Source organism: Rhinichthys klamathensis, unplaced genomic scaffold (assembly GCF_029890125.1).
Source record: "Rhinichthys klamathensis goyatoka isolate OS25496 unplaced genomic scaffold, OSU_Roscu_1.1 h1tg000109l_1, whole genome shotgun sequence".
Lineage (NCBI taxonomy): Eukaryota > Metazoa > Chordata > Actinopteri > Cypriniformes > Leuciscidae > Rhinichthys > Rhinichthys klamathensis.
In genome coordinates, this window is record NW_026606647.1 from 4,157,422 (window position 1) to 4,176,919 (window position 19,498).

At 45.6% G+C, this 19,498-nt stretch overlaps 1 protein-coding gene across 1 annotated transcript in view; it reads right to left on the reverse strand.

Moving 5' to 3' along the window:
* oca2 (oculocutaneous albinism II) overlaps positions 1-19,498 on the reverse strand; it is a 132,458-nt gene that overhangs the window by 31,255 nt on the left and 81,705 nt on the right. The window contains exons 20-22 of the mRNA XM_056253957.1: positions 3,005-3,132; positions 2,125-2,184; positions 437-541 (exon numbers count right to left, since the gene is read on the reverse strand). Of these exons, the coding sequence (XP_056109932.1) occupies positions 437-541; positions 2,125-2,184; positions 3,005-3,132 (293 nt within the window). The remainder of the gene's footprint in view (positions 1-436; positions 542-2,124; positions 2,185-3,004; positions 3,133-19,498) is intronic.

Sequence of the window (19,498 nt, forward strand, 5' to 3'; positions counted from 1 at the left end):
ACTGCTCTGATAGCACATCATCACTCACTATACTGTTCCTCACACGTGTAGAGGATAAAATGCTCTATTTTCACCTATTTGTCAACAGAACATGGGCAGTTGACATGAGATGTCAAGCAGTGACAGCAGTGTCCTGCAGCGTGACATGCTCTAAAACTATTTGAAAAAAACATATTTCTAATTAATTTATAAACGTACAACAGCTCCTGTCTTCTACATTGGCCAAATATTGTTAAGAAAGTACTGGAATGTTGCACATTTTACTTTGTTTGCAGGAGTTGAATTGAATGTGCCGATGCAACCTTAAAAAAAAAATGTATATATATATATATAAAATGGAGAAGATAGTGTGATTTTAGAGCTAGTTTTGTCTTATCTTTGTGTTTATGTGCAAATGATTGACAGAGTGCGTGTGGTTCGTGCTTGTGTTTCTTACCATAGTGGCAGTGAAGGGAATGTTGTCTATAAGAGAGGAGGCCAGCGCTGAGACCCACATGACCAAAATGATGGCGATGGCCAACCGCTCATCCTCTGGCACTGCCTGGGAGAGAAGATAACAATAAAATATGTCACAACCAAACACACACATACACAAGCCCTGTCTCTCTGTCAGTCACAAGGCCTATAGATGCCAACACAAAGGTGGGAGGCTTGCAGACAATGTGTTCATGACACAGTCACATTGAATTCATTATTTCACGGTCTGTTGCTTTCATAAACCAAAACACAACACCACACATGTACACAAGCAAAAATAAACACACTTTCTAACCATATGCCTGTTTTTCATCCTGATATTATATGTGAAAAAACACCGTGGCTTTTTATATGCATGTATGAATGCTTTTTATTAAAACACGGATTTGTTTCAGTCGTTTCCCCACTATTCTTCTCTATGGTTGTTTATCTACTGTACATGGTCAGATTTTAGGGGTTCTGGTGCTGATGATTGGATTGAATGCATGAGAGCTCCACAGCAGCACCTGTCACGAATAATTACGGTGATTGTAAAAGGCCCACACACCAAACACAAGCTGACGGGTCTATCAGAGTGTGATCGCCAGCCAGGCAAAGCTGGACACTTCCAGGCCTGTGGAAATCTCTCTATTTATGACTTAACACAGCCCCACTACTGGATCAAAAAGATAACAATAATTTCAGCCAGCCACATTATTTAATGAGGTTCATTTGACCGGTTTACAGTGTTTATATGTGTGGAAACACGTGCTCTTAGAATTATGCTGTACTTTTTCAGGGGCCTTGGATTTTTCCTATTTATTCCTTTCTATTCATCACATCATTATAAACTTTAATTTGAAGCAAACATGTATTTGAAAATCAGACAAGAAACAAAGGTACAAGACTGTGTACTTAACATCTTCAATGAGGGAAAGAAAAACAAATCCTTGAAGCATCGCAAATGAAAATCGAACTAAAAACAATGGAGAATTAAAAAAACTATTTATTTAAAACAACAGAGAAGTATAAAACTATTTATTCAAAGATGTTGGTATTTTATGTTCCTTGCAAAATATGTACATGAATACACAAATATGTACAAATATATGAACAAATACTTAAGTAGTTTAAGAATCTATTATGTCATTTGCGGTGCTTCATGGTAGTGGGCAGATACCTTTGTTGCGATTTGCTTGTTGTGATTCTCTGATTGGTGGAGATTTCTTTGCTGATATTAAAAAGTGATTTTAAATCTCACAAAGTGACTTATTTCTCAGCATGTGGCTTTACAGTATCTCGCAAGTGCAGCTTTGTTTCTCATACATGTGACTTTATATTTTTCAGTTGCAATGTGATACACACAATGACTTTATTTATTTTTTTATTTTCATATTCTGCGTTTACTCTGAGGCAGAAACAGAATTTTGCTCAAAATCCGATCGCAAGTGGTCACAGGAGACATGTTACTTCCAACATGTAAACATGTTTCACCTCCCCGCTTGTGATCGTATCACCCAAGATATAACATGATTTTTTTGGATAGGTTTTGTGCTGATTTGCATAACTCATTTAGTGAGTTGAGCACCAAAGAAACACAGAAAATATAAATTCTTAGTGAAATCCCCCCCAAAGACTGTATAAAATATTTCTGGAGCAAATACTCACTTTTATCAACACTGCTGTCTGCTCCCCAATGTAGTCGATGAGCTGCAGCTGGGCTAAGGCCTTAAAACACACCAAAGAGAAAATCAAGCCATAGACCAAAAAACCAAAACAACAGACATTTAATCTGACAGTCCTGATTTTCCATCCTTTAAACAATGGAAGTGTAATGTCAAAATTCATCTATTTTTTGTCTAGCTGCTTGCGGTGGACACTAGTATAAGTGATTGTGAATGTTGACTGCTTTAGAGGGCAAACAGTTCATCTTAGAGAAGCATTAAGCTCCCCACTGGGCCCAAGGGGTGGTCCTCCCTGTGTGAATACTCTCTTCCTTACAAAACAAAGGATTAAACCAACACAAACAGCAAACCCAGCATTTACGCTGCTGACATGCTAACTTTTCCCTTACTTAGACTTCCAATCTCTAAGTCACCCTCTTTTTCTCTCTTTAGTTAAGAATGTGATGCATAAAAATAAACATAACAACACACTATTATATACACTATATATAATATATTTCTTTATTTTGTCTATTTCATGACAATGCACTTGAAATATTTAGTCTTTTATAACTTTGCACCTTTTTTCCTCTTAGGCTTATGCTCAGGTTTGTAAAAAAAACTAAATCAAATTTAGAAAAAGAAATGTATTTAATAAAAAAGTTTTGGTTGCAATTAAATCGATTGATTGATTGATTAAGGTTGCATTTAAAACTCAACGCACGTTTGATATGAACATAACAAGCATCCAACTAAACTGGTCTTTTCAGCTTTGTAAACAATGACTAGACATCACTGTGACGTAATACGTGACAGAACATTGGGATATGTGGGTGTTTGTGTTTTTAAGCATGTCTGTGTGCAGTTTGTGAGCATTATCATACCTCCATAAGCACAAAAAGAGCAGCAAAGAACAACAGGGTGGCCCATTCCACTCTGTGAAGTATGATCTCGAAGTCTTGAATGTCAGCCAGCACCAGTAACCACAGAGCCCCCAAGATAGCGATCCAACCTGAGGGACAAAACAGTACATCAAGCCAAGATCACTGGAAAAGAACCGAGAACACTTTGAACACAACTGCAATTTTATTTCCTGTTGTAGCACGTAAAGGATTTAAGATAATGGAATCCTGGAAAACATCCGACCGGTAGTTAATGCAATGCATCAATCATATGTTATGCCTCTATCTATCTTGCCTTCCCATGACCACAAACACATTCTCATCAGCCGACCACAGTGGTCCTGAATCTGGTATTCCACTCACACAAAACCTCAGTCAGCGGGAGAGAGACCAAACAGCGGCATTCAATTAGAAACATAGTCCAGCCACCTCACAAACAGACTCATAAACGCTCTGCACATCGATATACTGACACCACAGGAATTCTGCAACGCCACAATGGACTACGGGTTGTCAGGGGGTAAGAATAATAGGCCTAAGCCAGTTACTGGATCGTCTTCATTAAAGGCTTCTGTGATGTGTTTGACACTGATCTTATTACCTCAGTCTAAATCAACGATGGGAATCGCAACTACAACAGAACAGAACATAAATGTGGCAGTTTCCTTTCCTTTCCTATCAATGTTGAAAAAAGTTGTGCTGCTTAATATCTTTGTGGAAAGCGTGATACTTTTTTTAGATTTTTTGATGAATAGAAAATGTAAAAGATATTTTTGTCCATAAATAGTCAGTGGGTTTCGGTGGGAATTTTAATGTAAATATTTTTCAAAAAAACATTTTTTTTTTTCAAAAATATATATTTCTGTATATTTCTCATAGAATAAAGAAAAAATACATATTTTTATAAAATATATATAGGTTTGGAATCACGCCAGGATTTTCGTTTTCATATGAACGTTCAACAGTAAATATCATAGCAAAAAAGTGTCAAACTGTACCACTGTTTATTTTAATGTTTAATGTTATTGTGATATCAATCTGAAAAATCTACCAAGAATGGCGGTGAAATTAAAAAGGACATTAACTATGATTGTGTGAAGAATTATTGCCAGACATTTTACTACTAATTAGCTGATGTACTGTTTCCCAGAAGCCCCTTGGACTAAAAAACATTCACCATGTCAGGAACAAAATGTACGAGTCACTAAAGCGAGACTGATAATACGGCAGGACGTGAGCCAGTGTTATACTGCTACATCACATGCGGTGGTGGAAGTCCATCATAATAAGCATGCCATTTAGAGATCAGGGCTGTGCACAAGTAATGCGTCACATGTCAGCCTTTGACCTTTACTATAATAGCCACAGAAAAGCAGGCTTTATTCTGGACCTACATATTACATGCAACTGTTTGATGTTGAACATTTAAAAAAAATAAAAAATTACTTGCAAATGTTACAACAAACGAACAGAAGCCCATAGTGCAGTTAATGAATGCTTACATACTGGGAAAAACATTTACAAGCAGTTAAGATCAGATTTTGAAACGTATTTAAGTGCAGGTAGTAGATTATCATCTCTAGGTTGTGTTTTACAGGAGCAACCATTAAGAGGACATTCATTATACAACAGCATCCAGGTAAAATGGTTCCTGGAAATATTATTCCCCAGTACACTGTTTGTCATCATTTACCAAGACAAAGCAGTGAAAGGGAAAATTTCATTTCTTGTTATTTTGCATTTATTTGTCAGTGCAGTATTGATATTTCCATTGAATATTACTCCTCGATGTACAAAGAATACAAATATAGGAGCTTGAACAGTGGATGGTGTTCGATTGGTGTGGGGTATATGAGTGCATTTGGGCCTTGATTTAAAAACAGGAACACGTAGTGTAGACTCTGAGGAGGAGTTCAGTCCTTGAAACAGCATGTGTTGAACAGATGGTCACATACACACACTATCAAAGCTTTGGGGTCGAAATTCAATTTTTATCATATAACGACACAGGGCCTTTGTCTGGTGGACAGTCAGGAAACCAGGTCCTGTGACCACCAAGGGGCACAATGGAAGTGGTTCTCAACTGGTGCGCCACAATAAAAAAAAATGGGTCAAAGGTATGGGGAAAAAAATGCTTAATGCAAACAATAAAATTAAATTAAAATGAATAAACATATAAAAATGTTTATATTTGTTGATATTTTGCAATAAATGTATTAGTTACATGTTAAAAGTGTGCAAAAGTAGGTGCCAACATTAAAATACACACATTGAAAAAGAGCTTAAAATGTGTCAACTACAAAATTGCAAAGTATTGCAATACTTTTACAAAGTATTCATTTTGTTTTTGGGGTCTAATAGAATAGGTTTTCAAGCTTAATTTAAATTGATTTATTCTTACATATTTTACATTGTTGCAGCACCTGTGTTGCGTCCGAAATTGAATACTTCCCCGCTATATAGTAGTCGAAAAACAGTACGCCAACTAGGGGTGGAGCCGAACCCGAATACGGTATTCGGAAAGGTACAAATATAGAGGTATCTATCTCGGAGGAGGTATCTATCTTACGAATGGTTATTTCGAACAAATACTTATAAAGTTTTTCTTGTTCCCAAATACAAATATTTTTTTATCAAAAAGCTGCGTTTCCTCACGAGACCGCAGTGCATGCACGGATGAGTGAGTGAGTGACGTTCAGGAAGAGGTAGTCTCAGCCTCAGACGTCATGCCCACGGAACGTTGGCTAAACGTCTGATGCATATGGTACACTTAACTGGAAACACTTCAGGAATGTCAAAGTCGTCATCTGTTTGGTTGAATTTTATCGGATTTCCGGGGGGCGCGAGTGTCGCGTTTATTTTCGGTCTGTTGTGAACTTATTTCTTCTAAAGTGTAGGAACTTAGAAGAGCAGACCAGGAGACGGAGAGGTATCTTTTAAAGCAGATGTTCTTTATTAGGTCGCTGTAGCATCTCAATCTCTTCCAACTAAGGGAAATGTTCCCTTACAATTTATACATTTAGAGGGGGAGGAGTTTACATTGGGGTGGAGTCCCTCTGAAACAAAGCATGCAAATGAAGTAGGAACACACCCTACTCTGAGGGCATTACCAATCCAATTGAATCAGCATAACTATTCAAATGCTGATAGTGGCCAGGAACTCTGGTTCCTAAGAGCCATCCCAGAGCCATTAAAGACAAAAGGTGAAAGTCTCCCCGACAGCTAATCCAATCAACCTAACGATTCTATCTAGGCTGAAAGGAGAGAAAACAGGACTATCAGGAAAGGAGACTCTTGCTGGAGACTCAATATTTCATTTGAAATCAGTCTACTGAACTTTATCAGTTTTATACCATTGGAGTGGAAACTTAAATTAAACATTTGACAAATTTGTATTCCTTCAGGTCCGCCAGGAAACAAAGCGCAGACGTGTGATTGTGGAAGAAAAACTGTTGTGTTTACATGAGTGACAATCAGCATTTATCAAGATCAGCTAAACGTAGGATTCTCAAAAGTATGCGAGGTTCACGGCATAGACTCTTGAAGTTTTCTTCTCCTTCTTTGATTTTCTATGCTGACAGACTTGTTGCACGCCGGTCTGTTGTTGTGGGGACATTTCCACGGTCCGAAACGTGACGCTGAACGAAACGAACTGTAATTGGTTGTTTGACATGTCGGTCAAACGGCCTTATGGGCGGGCCTTGGCCAAAGAAAGCTGCTATGAATTCCAGACCTTCAGCTGTCAGTCTGAAGGTCTGGCTACGCGAGACTAAGGAAGAGGTGACTGACACAGGCTGCTCCCAGAGAGGGCTCGGCTGAGCGAAAAAACACTTAAAGGTGCAATGTGTAAACATTTTGAGTATCTATTAACAGAAATGCAATATGACATCCATAACTATGTGTTCAGTGGTGTATAAAGAACTTACTTAATAAACCGTAATGTTTTTATTACCTTAGAAAAAGGCATTTATATCTCCATAACCGCGGGCACCCCCTTCTATGAAGGTCGACATATTGTGACGTCATGTTTCTACAGTAGCCGACAGCGAACAAACAGCGTTACAGAGTGCGTTTCGTCACTACATTGAAAGAGAAGCCGCAGAAAGGTAGAAGCTCGCCATAGACACATTGAGTAGTGACTTTTCCCTTGTCAGTGTTGTAATCCAACTAAAATATGTAGTTGGATTGTTTCATGTAACTTAGTTCTTCTCCCTCGCTGTGTTATGGCTTTGCTATGTGGGGATAAATGTGCTGGTTACGTTCGTGAGACAGCTGATTAGTACTCTTGTCATTGACCGTAAAACAGTAACATGAATCACCAACCTGTGGATCGCGGTCGACAAGTCGATCTTGGAAGCATTTTAAGTCGATCGAGTTTACAAAATCAGAGAAAAAAAAGCCCATTGTGTGTGTAGTAAATGGTGTCTAGGGGATGCGGAGGCGCGCGCGCTGTTACAATCACGTCATTTTTGCTGCACGCACCTTTGCGCTCATGCGGACGCGTCGAGTTTAAACAAGGCTTTACGCTTTTACCAGCTCAGCCACAGTAACAGCTCATATTAGCCAGCTAAACTGTTACTACCCTGTTAGAAAAAATATATAGTTGCATAGTTTCATGTGGTTCTTCTCCCTCGCTGTATTATGGGTTTGCTATGTGGGGAGAATGTGCTGGTTACGTTCGTGAGACAATCAGCTGATTACTATTATTATATTATGTATTAAGACCCTTGATCCTCACCTGACTAGGGCTTTGTAAACTTTATCCATGATGTGGTTTATAATGGACTATGGTACAGAAACTTGGTTTACTCTGGCTATTCTCTGCTGTCTCAGACGACGATGTTTGTCCCGTTTTAGCCACCGTAGCATTTTCGAAAGGGAGGGGTGAGCAGTGGGCTGAGCCCTTAGTGCAAACTCGCAACCGAACCGCTAGATGTCGCTAAAAATCACACACTGCACCTTTAACTGCATCACTGTTTTTGTTGAATAGATTTTTGTACCTTAACTGGGTTCCGGAGGCAGTTTATAACTTTCGGGAAGCGGAGTTTGATCGGGAGATTATTCCATTACGCTGCATTATTGACGTCTGCAGTCGGGTGCTCTCATGTTCGCTCTGTTTACGTAGCTCTGTTAGCTCGGTAATTTAGACAATAGGCTGTTGACAGAGTAACGTTAACGTTCGGTTAAAAAGGTTAAAAAAATGCTTGTGTAGTTGTGTCGAATTGTATACACTTGTGGGAGTTATATGGTACGCAGACATCCCAAGTCTCTATTGATTGCGGCTCCCTGAAATTAGTTCAAATCTCCCGGAATCTAACGCGCATGCGAGACAGAACATACTGTGCTCCAAACCGTTCCATGCGCACGCATGGAAGAGAGGGAGAGAGGGAGAGAGAGAGCGAGAGACCTTGCGTGTGTGCGTTATGAAAGCTAGTCACCCAACTAGCCCCCCCCCCCCAAAGTCAACAATCCAGTCAACTCCAAACTAGATTTTTAGGCCTATTTTGAATTTTACTCGAATACAAATACAAATACTTTTCCCCCCTCAACAAATACAAATACAGATACAAATACCGGCTGCTTTGCACACCCCTAACGCCACCCCCTTGGTGCGCAAACTCCCCTGTTTGCGCACCAAGGCCCAGGCCGATCGCCACCGGTCGAGGCCTCCCGTCTACGTCGTTGGTCAAAAAGTGAGGCTTTCATCTACCAATATTCCTCTCTGCTCCGTCTGTAGAAAACTTGCTCCCAAATTCATTGGCCTGTTTACAGTCACCAAGATCCTTAGTCCGGTGACAGTCCGCCTCAAACTTCCTCCAGTGAAGAGGTGTTAGTGTGGCTAGCAGGGGGTGCTCACCCTGTGGTCTGTGTGGGTCCTAACGCCCCAGTATGGTAATAGGGACACTATACTGTCAAAGAGCACCGTCCTTCGGATGAGACGTTAAACCGAGGTCCTGACTCTCTGTGGTCACAAAAAATCCCAGGATGTCTTTCGAAAGAGTAGGGGTGTAACCCGGCATCCTGGCCAAATTTGCCCAGTGGCCTCTGTCCATCATGGCCTCCTAATAATCCCCATATATATATACCAATTGGCTTCATCACTCTGTCTCCTCTCCACCAGTAAGCTGGTGTGTGGTGGGTGTTCTGGCGCAATATGGCTGCCGTCGCATCATCCAGGTGGATGCTGCACACTGGTGGTGGTTGAGGAGATTCCCCCTTCTGTGTAAAGCGCTTTGAGTGCCGAGAAAAGCGCTATATAAAATGTAATGAATTATTATTATTATTATTATTACAGGAGAATTCACCCCGTCTTCCATGTTTCTAAATTAAAACCCGTTTTTCATTCTGCTATTAATCCGCCTACCCGGTTCCCCCACCGCCATGAATGGTAGATGGGGAGTCTGCTTATTCGGTCAGTCGTATTCTTGACTCAAGGCGGAGGGGACGCGGATTCCAGTACTTGGTGGACTGGGAGGGTTACAGTCCAGAGGAGAGGAGTTGGGTTCCTGCAAGAGACATATTGGACCACTCCCATATCGATGATTACAATCGCCAGGTAGGTCCCTCTGGGAGCGTCAGGAGACGCTCTTAGGGGGTGGGGTAATGTCACGGTTCGCAGGTTTGCCTGTTCATCTTTGTGTGTACTGTCCTGGTCTGATTGCCTATCAGCGTCGCTTAGCTACCAGCTGCGGTAACGAGCAATCAGATCAGCCGCAGGTGCGGCTCGTTTATGTGTCCTATAATAGTCTTGTGTTTGTCATGTTCAGGGTCTGATCGTTCTACGGCTCATGTATTTGTCTCATGGCCCTGTCAGTGCTTTTCTGTCTCCAGGTCCTGAGTTACAGGCTTGCTCTAGCCTTGGACTATTCTGCTCTATTCACGATTGATGTACTTCTACGAGGATCATCAAACTTCAGCCCACTGCAGTCTCCACGCTGCCAAGACCTGAACGCCGACCTGCACCTCTACATCAGTCCATCCAGTCTTGATCTATTTTCTGTCTTTAAATTGCCTTTCATTCGCAACTGGATCTTGTGTTTCGTTCCCGTGACAGTAACGCTCTGTTCCCGTCTCTATGAAACCCCTCCTTCCAAAAAAGCACAATGTGCTCTGATTGGTCGGCTGGACCATTGTGCTGTGATTGGTCAACCATTTTGAGCGTGTTTCAGAAATGTCAGACCCTTACTATAACCGCAACTTTCAACACACCATTAACACACCTCAATCAGACTCAACCACCTCTTTTTTACGTTTGCCTTGGCCTGGAAATATTTAAATGAGGATTATTGTGATATGTACTTGGCGAAGAAAAGTCAAGTCTACAATCAAGGCGTTTCATGGAGCACTTTACTGATAAAGAGAATAACTCCCTTTGGAGTGGATTTTGTACTTTGTAACTTTGCAGACCTTTTTCAAGCTCAAACAGCAACATTACACACTAAAGAAAGTTACAAATGTAAAAAACACAATAGGTCTTCTTTAAAGTAACACTATGTAGTTTTTCAACCTTCATAATATATTTCCAAGACCCTTGTGATGGTACATCGACTTGGTTAAATGACACGTCTGCCATAGCCTGACGTGTTCTGTATCACTTTTACTTGCACTTCAGGTTTCGGGTAGTAACCGGAGCACAAAAAGGACTACAAAATTTGACTGCTTTACGGCATACGTCACTTCACCCACCACTTCCTCAAATTGTCTGTGGCCATTGTTGATTCCAAAGCCGGTGCTGGATAAACAACGAGCGAGCGTGCGACAGTAGGCTGCGGTAGGCTAAATTATTTACGACAGCGGTAATGGACAATTCCGCTTCCAACCTGTAGGGCGACCGCAGAGGAAAAGTTCCTTGGTGTTGCTTTAAGACAGTTTATTATTATTTTTATAAGTCAATAAACAAGAACTTTTTTGGGTCCTAAAGCAAAACCCACTACTTGGGCCAAGCAAAGTGGGGTCATCCATTTTGTACCAATTCTCCTTAAAGGAACACGCCGACTTTTTGGGAATTTAGCTTATTCACCGTATCCCCCAGAGTTAGATAAGTCCACACATACCTTTTTCATCTCCGTGCGTGCTGTACGCACCCACCGCTAGCCTAGCTTAGCACAAAGACTGGATGTAAATGGCTCCAGCTAGCATACTAATCCCAATAAGTGACAAAATAACGCAAACATTTTCCTATTTACATGTTGTGATTTGTATAGGCACAGAGTGTACAAATAACAAGGTCATATGATACACAGCCATCTTTTAACCGTATAAATATTGAGAACTATATTCTCAGAAGGCGAAGCACTGCTACTTGGGCAGAGTGATTACCGCAGCACCTGAGACGCACCGTAGTGAGGAGCAGAGAGTTCGTTCGGAGTTGGAGTAATAGAGTCAGCAATCACTAGATAGTAAAAGCATAGTTTACAATCATGGGTGATCGCTGTATTGTAAAGAGCTACGACAATAAACAGGGGAGACCAGGTAATACCATGATCTTTCATAGAATTCCAACCAAAAACGCTGACCTGATGAATCAATGGCTTGCTCTAAGTTACTTGCTCTGGATATGACGTTAGATCCAAACACACCTGAAGAGATCATCAAGGACCATCGTGTTGGCTCAGTACATTTCACTGAGGACGACTATTTTGAAAAAATGGAATTTGCCACACAGACCATGAAACGTCTGCTGAAGGATACGGCCATCCCATCGATAGCACAGACAGGACAAAGTGGAGCGTCTGCGGTGGTAAGTGTTCTGTTATGTTTTTAGATGACTAGCCTACTGTAACAGTGCCATTAGCCAGATCTAATGTAACATTAGTGACACTATTATATGAATAGGGTGACACTATTATATGAATAGGGTGGTCACTACTATTGCAGTTATTCCCGGTTCTCTTACGAGAGGTTCTCTCGTATTGCGTAAGCTAGCTTACGCTGCGGGAAAGATTCATCTTTGCTGAGATATTGAAGCCAAAAATTATTTCATAATTTGTATCCATACACAACGCAGTTCCTCTGCGGCAGACCTAGAGCAGGCTAGCTAGCAGCTCATTGGTTCGCTCAGAGAGAACTGCTTAAGCCTATGGGAGAGCGGGGCTGAACCCGCTTCCAATGAGAGGCGCCCGCGCGCTCATTGCGTCATGGCCCGCCAGAATGGGCGTGGCCATGGTGTATATAACAGTCTCTCCCAGGCTTATATGTTGATTCATTTCATCTTCAGCAAGCTGCACGCTTCTGCTGTCCTGAGAAAAGCCATCGCCGTCGAGAAGGCATCACTCTAGCGAGCTCCCGGACCCTGAAGAAGCCGGCCGTCTTCGCCACCTTCAGCCGCCCTGCAAGCTAGCGCCATCCGACGACTGTATCCTTCTCTATTATATCTAAAAGAGCCGAGCGTCTTTTTAAAGATGTCTCGTTTTTCCTGCGGCTCTTGTCGCGCTCGTCTCGAGGACGGAGACCGCCATGTCATCTGCGCTCTCTGCCTGGGACTCGAGCACGCAGAACTCGCCCTCGCGGATGGAGGATGCGACTTCTGTGAGAGCCTGCCGTTGTCGTCCCTGCGGGCACGACTTCTGGCAGCAAAATCCGCTCCCGCGCCGCCTTCCTCTTCGCCGCGTAAGAAAAAACGCCGCTCCCAGAGGCCGCCGGAGCCCCCAGCGGAACAATGCGGGCCGCCGCCGCCGCCTCCCGCTTCCCGCTCTCCCTCCCCGCCCCTGCCGGACATACAGTTGCCGCCGAGTGGCCGCTCTGTCGCTTCCGATGACGCCGCGGAGGAGAAGGACTCCTGTTCACTGCTCGCTTCTGACAGTGAAGAATGGTCATCTCTCGGATCCACGAGAGAATCGGCGGGGATCCGCGCCGGGATAGAGGAGGAACTAATGCGCCTCCTCTCACAGGCCGTCGAACGCCTCGGTCTCGAGTGGTCTCCTCCACCCGAGCAGGCCCCGAACCGGATGGACGGCAGCTTTTTTCATCGGCGCTCGACCCCCGCGTGCAACCGGGCCGCTCCATTCCTGCCTGAACTTCACGCAGAGCTGACGAAGTCCTGGAATGCCCCGCTCTCGGCTAGAAACCGCTCTGATATATCCGCCTCGCTGCGCTCGGTGGACGGAGCCGCCGAGAAAGGCTACTCAGCCATGCCGCCCGTTGAGGACTTGGTCGCCGCACACCTCTGCCCGCCCTCTGCTAGATGGCGCTCTTCCCCCACGCTTCCTTCGAAAGCTTGCAGAGCGACCTCGAGCTTTCATGCTCGCGCCTACGCCGCCGCCGGTCAGGCCGCTGCAGCGCTACATTCGATGTCTGTCCTCCAAGTATTACAGAGCGATATTCTCCGTGAGTGGGCCGAAGGCGGTAGAAACCCCTCCCCCGCTGTCACGGATCTGAGAAGTGCTACGGACCTCGCCCTTCGCGCCACTAAAGCCGCCGCACAAGCTCTGGGGAGATGCATGGCCAGCCTTTGTGTTGCCGAGAGACACTTATGGCTCACGCTCGCCGACATGGGAGATTCTGAGCGCGCCGCGTTTCTTAACGCGCCCCTCTCCCCGACGGGCCTTTTTGGATCTGCTGTCACGGGAATCGTCGATCGCTTTTCTGAAGTCCAGAAAGCTACTCAGGCGATGATTTTGTTTCTGCCCCGCCGCGCTAGCTCTTCCGCGGGCCGCTCTCGCGAGCCTCCTGCCAGAGCTCCACCACAGCGCCCCCCTCCGCAGACTCAAACAGCCCAGCGCAGACAGGGCGGCCGCCCTCGCTCTCGCTCTGACAGCCGCCGCAGACCGCCGCCCCCACGTGGCCCGCGACCTAAGATCACGCTGAAGCCTGATCATCAGAAGTCTGCCTAGCAAAGTCAAGAAAACGACGGTGCTCTCCCGCTGCGGCCGGACCGCCGTCAAAGCTCCGCCCTCTGCCAGTCCCCGTTATTTCGCCGACTGCTGTAGTGTTGACCGCCACAAACAAGCCGGTGTCCCAGCCCGCTTGCGAGCGACAAAAAGCCGTTTTTACGGCTACCCAGAGAAATCTCAAAAAGAGAAAATTTGCCAGTTGTGTAGAAAATGTGCCCACAATCATGTGCTCACCCATACACACAAGCATAACATACCCCGTGTCTCTATCAGAGCCCCATCACATGAAACGGGCACAGCCCGCTCTAATATCAGAGAACATAAACACGCCCACGAGCTCGTGCGCGTGTCCCCTCTCTGCTCGCTCTGTTTCACGGCCCATAGACTCCTCTCTGAGTGCAAATCCCGTTGCCACACACATTCAAAGCGCGCCCACACACTGTGTCCAGCCCGCTATGTGCAGCAATCAGGGCGATATAGCCATTCGGCCACTAGCCGCATGCTCCAAAGCGTGGGAAGCCATTCCAGGCATTTCCCCGTGGGTGCTAAGCATTATAAAGAACGGCTATCTGCTACAGTTTCGCCGCCGCCCGCCTCGTGCGCGCGCGCGGCTCGAATCTACTGTCAGCCCGCTGGCCGCCGGCACGCTCCGCTCAGAAATTGCGACGCTGTTGCACAAGGGCGCCATAGAGAGAGTCCCACCATCTATGACCGAGTCGGGGTTTTACGGCCGTTATTTCCTGGTTCCCAAGAAAGACGGCGGCCTCAGACCGATTTTAGATCTCAGGTCTTTGAACAAAGTGCTCATGAAGAGACCGTTCAAGATGCTCACTACCAGGAAACTCCTCGCGCAGGTGCGCCAGGGGGACTGGTTCATCTCTCTAGACCTGAAAGACGCCTATTTTCAGATCCAGATAAATCCCCGTCACAGGCCATTCTTACGTTTCGCCTTCGAGGGTCATGTTTATCAATACGCCGTTCTCCCGTTCGGCTTATCTCTGGCGCCCCGCACATTTACGAAGTGCATGGATACGGCGCTCGCCCCCCTGCGGAGCCAGGGGCTGCGCATATTGAATTATCTGGACGACTGGCTGATTTTGGCCCAATCACAGACGGAGCTTCTGTCGCACCGCGCAGTTCTCCTCGACCATCTGAAAACGCTGGGCCTCTCTGTCAACTGGACAAAGAGCTCCCTTCAACCCAGTCAATCGATTTCCTTTCTAGGAATAGATTTGAACTCGGTCACGATGACGGCTCGCCTGTCTACACAGCGCGCGCGCAGTGTACAGCGACTGGCCGCCTCGTTTCAGATGGGCACCCGCTCACCTCTGAAAACTTTTCAGAGGATGCTGGGTTACATGGCCTCAGCCTCCGCTGTGCTTCAGCTGGGCCTTCTGCACATGCGTCCGCTTCAGCTTTGGTTAAACAGCCGTGTACCCCACCGCGCGTGGAACACGGGCCGCCAGCTGATCAGAGTTACGCAGACATGTCTCACGGCGCTGCAGCCATGGACAGTAGCAGAATGGTTTCGACAGGGCGTCACGATGGGGACCTTTTCTCGCCGAAAAGTCATCTCGACAGATGCATCCAACACGGGTTGGGGTGCAGTCTGCGAGGGCTCACCAGCCTTCGGCCATTGGTCGACACAGGAAAGCCCCTTACACATAAACTGTCTGGAAATGCTTGCGGTCGAGAACGCGCTTTCGCGCTTCCTCCCGCTCATTCGGGGACACCACGTCCTGATCCGTTCGGACAACATGGCTGTGGTCTCCTATCTCAACCGTCAGGGCGGTGTCAGGTCCAGGAATCTCTTCCTACTGACACACCGCATTTTAGTTTGGTCTCAGAGCCGCCTGCTCTCGCTCAGAGCGACGCATGTGCCGGGCCATCTGAATGACGGCCCAGACATACTGTCCAGGAACCTCATCTCCTCAGGAGAATGGTCCCTGAACACACAAACGGTCCAAATACTGTGGCGGCTATTCGGCAGAGCAGAGGTGGACCTCTTCGCGTCAGAAGAGAACGCTCACTGCCCAATATTTTTCTCAAGGAGCGAGGACGCGCTAGCCCAGGAATGGCCTCGCCGCCCGCTCTATGCATTCCCTCCGATCGCTCTGCTACCACAGGTAATTCAGAGGATCAGGGACACACGCGACTCGGTGCTCCTCATAGCCCCGCGTTGGGAGAGTCAGAATTGGGTTCCGGAGCTCACTCAGCTGTCGCAGACAGCCCCGTGGCCCATCCCAGTCAGAGCAGATCTCCTCTCTCAGGCTCGCGGCACGATCTGGCACTCCCATCCACGGCGCTGGGCGCTACATGCATGGGTGATCAATGACTTTTCGTTGATTTGCCAGAAGGAGTAAGAAACACTATCATACAGGCTAGAGCACCTTCCACGAGAAGGCTCTATGCGTCTAAATGGTCTGTGTTCTCAAAATGGTGCCCCGACAAACATCTGGACCCACGGTCATGCGAGGTGCCGTCTTTGCTTGTTTTCCTTCAAGAGATGCTGAACAAGGGCAGGTCCCCCTCCACTCTCAAGGTTTACGTGGCAGCCGTCGCGGCGTTCTCTGAACCCCGACGCGCTCAGTCCCTGGGCAAAGACGAGTTAGTCATCCGCTTCCTCAGGGGAGCTAAGAGGATGAACCCTCCGCGCCCCCCCTCGGTTCCTACCTGGGATCTTTCTATAGTTCTCGAAGCTATGAAAGCACCCCCGTTCGAACCGCTCGAGTCTGTGGACCTAAAATACCTCTCGCTCAAAACCGTTTTTCTGACGGCTCTGTCCTCAGTAAAACGCGTGGGGGATCTTCACGCGCTCTCATCCAGCGCCGCGTGTCTCGAGTTTGGTCCGAATGATTCTGTTGTCATTCTCAAACCTAGACATGGCTATGTCCCGAAGGCGATTGGTACCCCGTTCAGGGCTCAGATTATTTCCCTATCGGCTCTGCCTTCATCCGATAGTGAGCGCGACGCCAATCTCCTCTGCCCGGTGCGGGCTCTGAGATTGTACACTACGCGCGCTGCCGCGTTCAGACGCGCTGAGCAGTTTTTCGTGTCGTTTGGGGGGCGCACCAAAGGTCTGGCCGCCTCTAAACAGACACTGTCTAGATGGATAGTAGACGCTATCGCCTCTGCTTACGCATCTAAATGCCTGCCCTGCCCTCTGGGCATCAGGGCGCACTCCACTAGAGGCATGGCCTCATCGTGGGCATGGTCCTGTGGAATTTCCATTCATGACATTTGTGTGGCCGCGGGATGGGCCTCCCCGTCCACTTTTGTCAGATTTTACAACTTGGAAGTTCCCGCCTTGCAGGCAAAATTACTAGCTGTCTAAACGACCAGCTCCCTAAGAAGCTGCATTACTGGGAGTCCCTCACACAACCGGTTCGCCCCTTGTGCTCTCCTTAAATGCTTATACACTTCATGTGCCCGCTCTGCCGGCCTCATACATGCTTATGTATACACTTCATGTGCCCGCTCTGCCGGCCTCATAATACATTCACTCCACGTTAAAAATCCCCCGGTATCACCCTGGGATTCATGAGTGGATTCATAGCGCGCACGGCGTTGACCAGGTGTTCCCGCAGCGTAAGCTAGCTTACGCAATACGAGAGAACCTCTCGTAAGAGAACGAATCGGTTACCTAACGTAACCTCGGTTCTCTCTAGAAGAGGGAACGAGTATTGCGTTCCCGGCCGTGCTGGCGCTACTAGCGTTTCGCTTCACGCTGAAATAAATCAACATATAAGCCTGGGAGAGACTGTTATATACACCATGGCCACGCCCATTCTGGCGGGCCATGACGCAATGAGCGCGCGGGCGCCTCTCATTGGAAGCGGGTTCAGCCCCGCTCTCCCATAGGCTTAAGCAGTTCTCTCTGAGCGAACCAATGAGCTGCTAGCTAGCCTGCTCTAGGTCTGCCGCAGAGGAACTGCGTTGTGTATGGATACAAATTATGAAATAATTTTTGGCTTCAATATCTCAGCAAAGATGAATCTTTCCCGCAGTGTAAGCTAGCTTACGCAATACTCGTTCCCTCTTCTAGAGAGAACCGAGGTTACGTTAGGTAACCGATTCGTTTCCATGTATCCCCTGTAATGTTAGTATTGTGTTGTCACGAACGCGCTCTATCGCCCCAGTAACAAATGAGCGGAGCTAGAGGTAAACTCATGACTGTAGCCTTCACCTTGCTAATGAATTGGAGGGGGGAGGGGCAGTTATCTTTTTTTTTTTGAGAAACTGTGACCTTGTCCAGTACGGGTAGGCTACTGTCTGTGGGTTCATTGTATTGTGCAAAAACAATTTGCCTTGTGCTATTACTTTCCGCTTATTCTAGCCTATTGTAATGCAATTATCTAACATTACTGTATTATATGCTGTTGAATACATTTGGTTCAGCTGTAATACATTTCTTTTTAAAATATATTGATTCCTGTAATAATAATTCTTAATTCGTGTTCTGTGATATTTATTTATCATGATGCATTTTTTAGTTGGAATTCTATGAAACATCATGGTATTACCTGGTCTCCCCTGTTTATTGTCGCAGCTCTTTACAATACAGCGAACACCCATGATTGTAAACTATGCTTTTACTATCTAGTAATTGCTGACTCTATTACTCCAACTCTGAACGAACTCTCTGCTCCTCACCACGGTGCGTCTCAGGTGCTGCGGTAATCACTCTGCCCAAGTAGCAGTGCTTCGCCTTCTGAGAATATAGTTCCCAATATTTATACGGTTAAAAGATGGCTGTGTCTCATATGACCTTGTTATTTGTACACTCTGTGACTATACAAATCACAACATGTAAATAGAAAAATGTTTGCGTTATTTTGTCACTTATTGGGATTAGTATGCTAGATGGTCGGCTAGTATGCTAGATGGCCCAAAAAGTCGGCGTGTTCCTTTAAATTTAAGCCCAGTAAGGATAATTGTGAGCAAGAATGTTCCTCCAAAAGTGAAGGAAGAGTTGGGAAAAGACATTTTAATTTCATTATTAGCCTGTATAAACTTTGCATTCATGAAAAACTCACCATTCTCACAATTATTGTGACATCAGAAAGAGTCATAAATGTCAACTCAAAATCTAGCCCACACCACTCAAAGCAGAATAGTGAATTACTGAGCAATTATCTAAAGACCCCACTTCCACCAGAAAGACTATTTCCTGTTAGCCAGCCAGAGGCTTTGAACTCCAGCCAGCGATGCCAGTGAGTGAAGTGCCTCAATAAAAAATAAATAAATAAAAAACCTGGACAATGGTCAAACTGTTATTATTCAAGCTTCCCACATTTATCAAAAAACACCTCATACATGCACACATGCTTTGGGATTATGACCAACCCTGGTCAGTAAATGCAGCAACAAACCATTAGGCATATATTATGAAGGTAAATCAGTAGCTAAACTCGAGAGCACGTAGATGTGAATTTGAGAACTTGTACAATAAATATTCGTACGTGTACGCGAACATTTACACTCACAGCTCCAATGTGAAAACCTGTCAAATAAAAATCTGAAGTTGAATGTTGAGATTTGCACTCGCAGACTATAGTCACAAACCTGCATTCTGAATCTGAAGCTGCAGACAAGCAGTCACAAATGTGTAAAATGCCATTCACAGAAATACAATGAAAGTCAC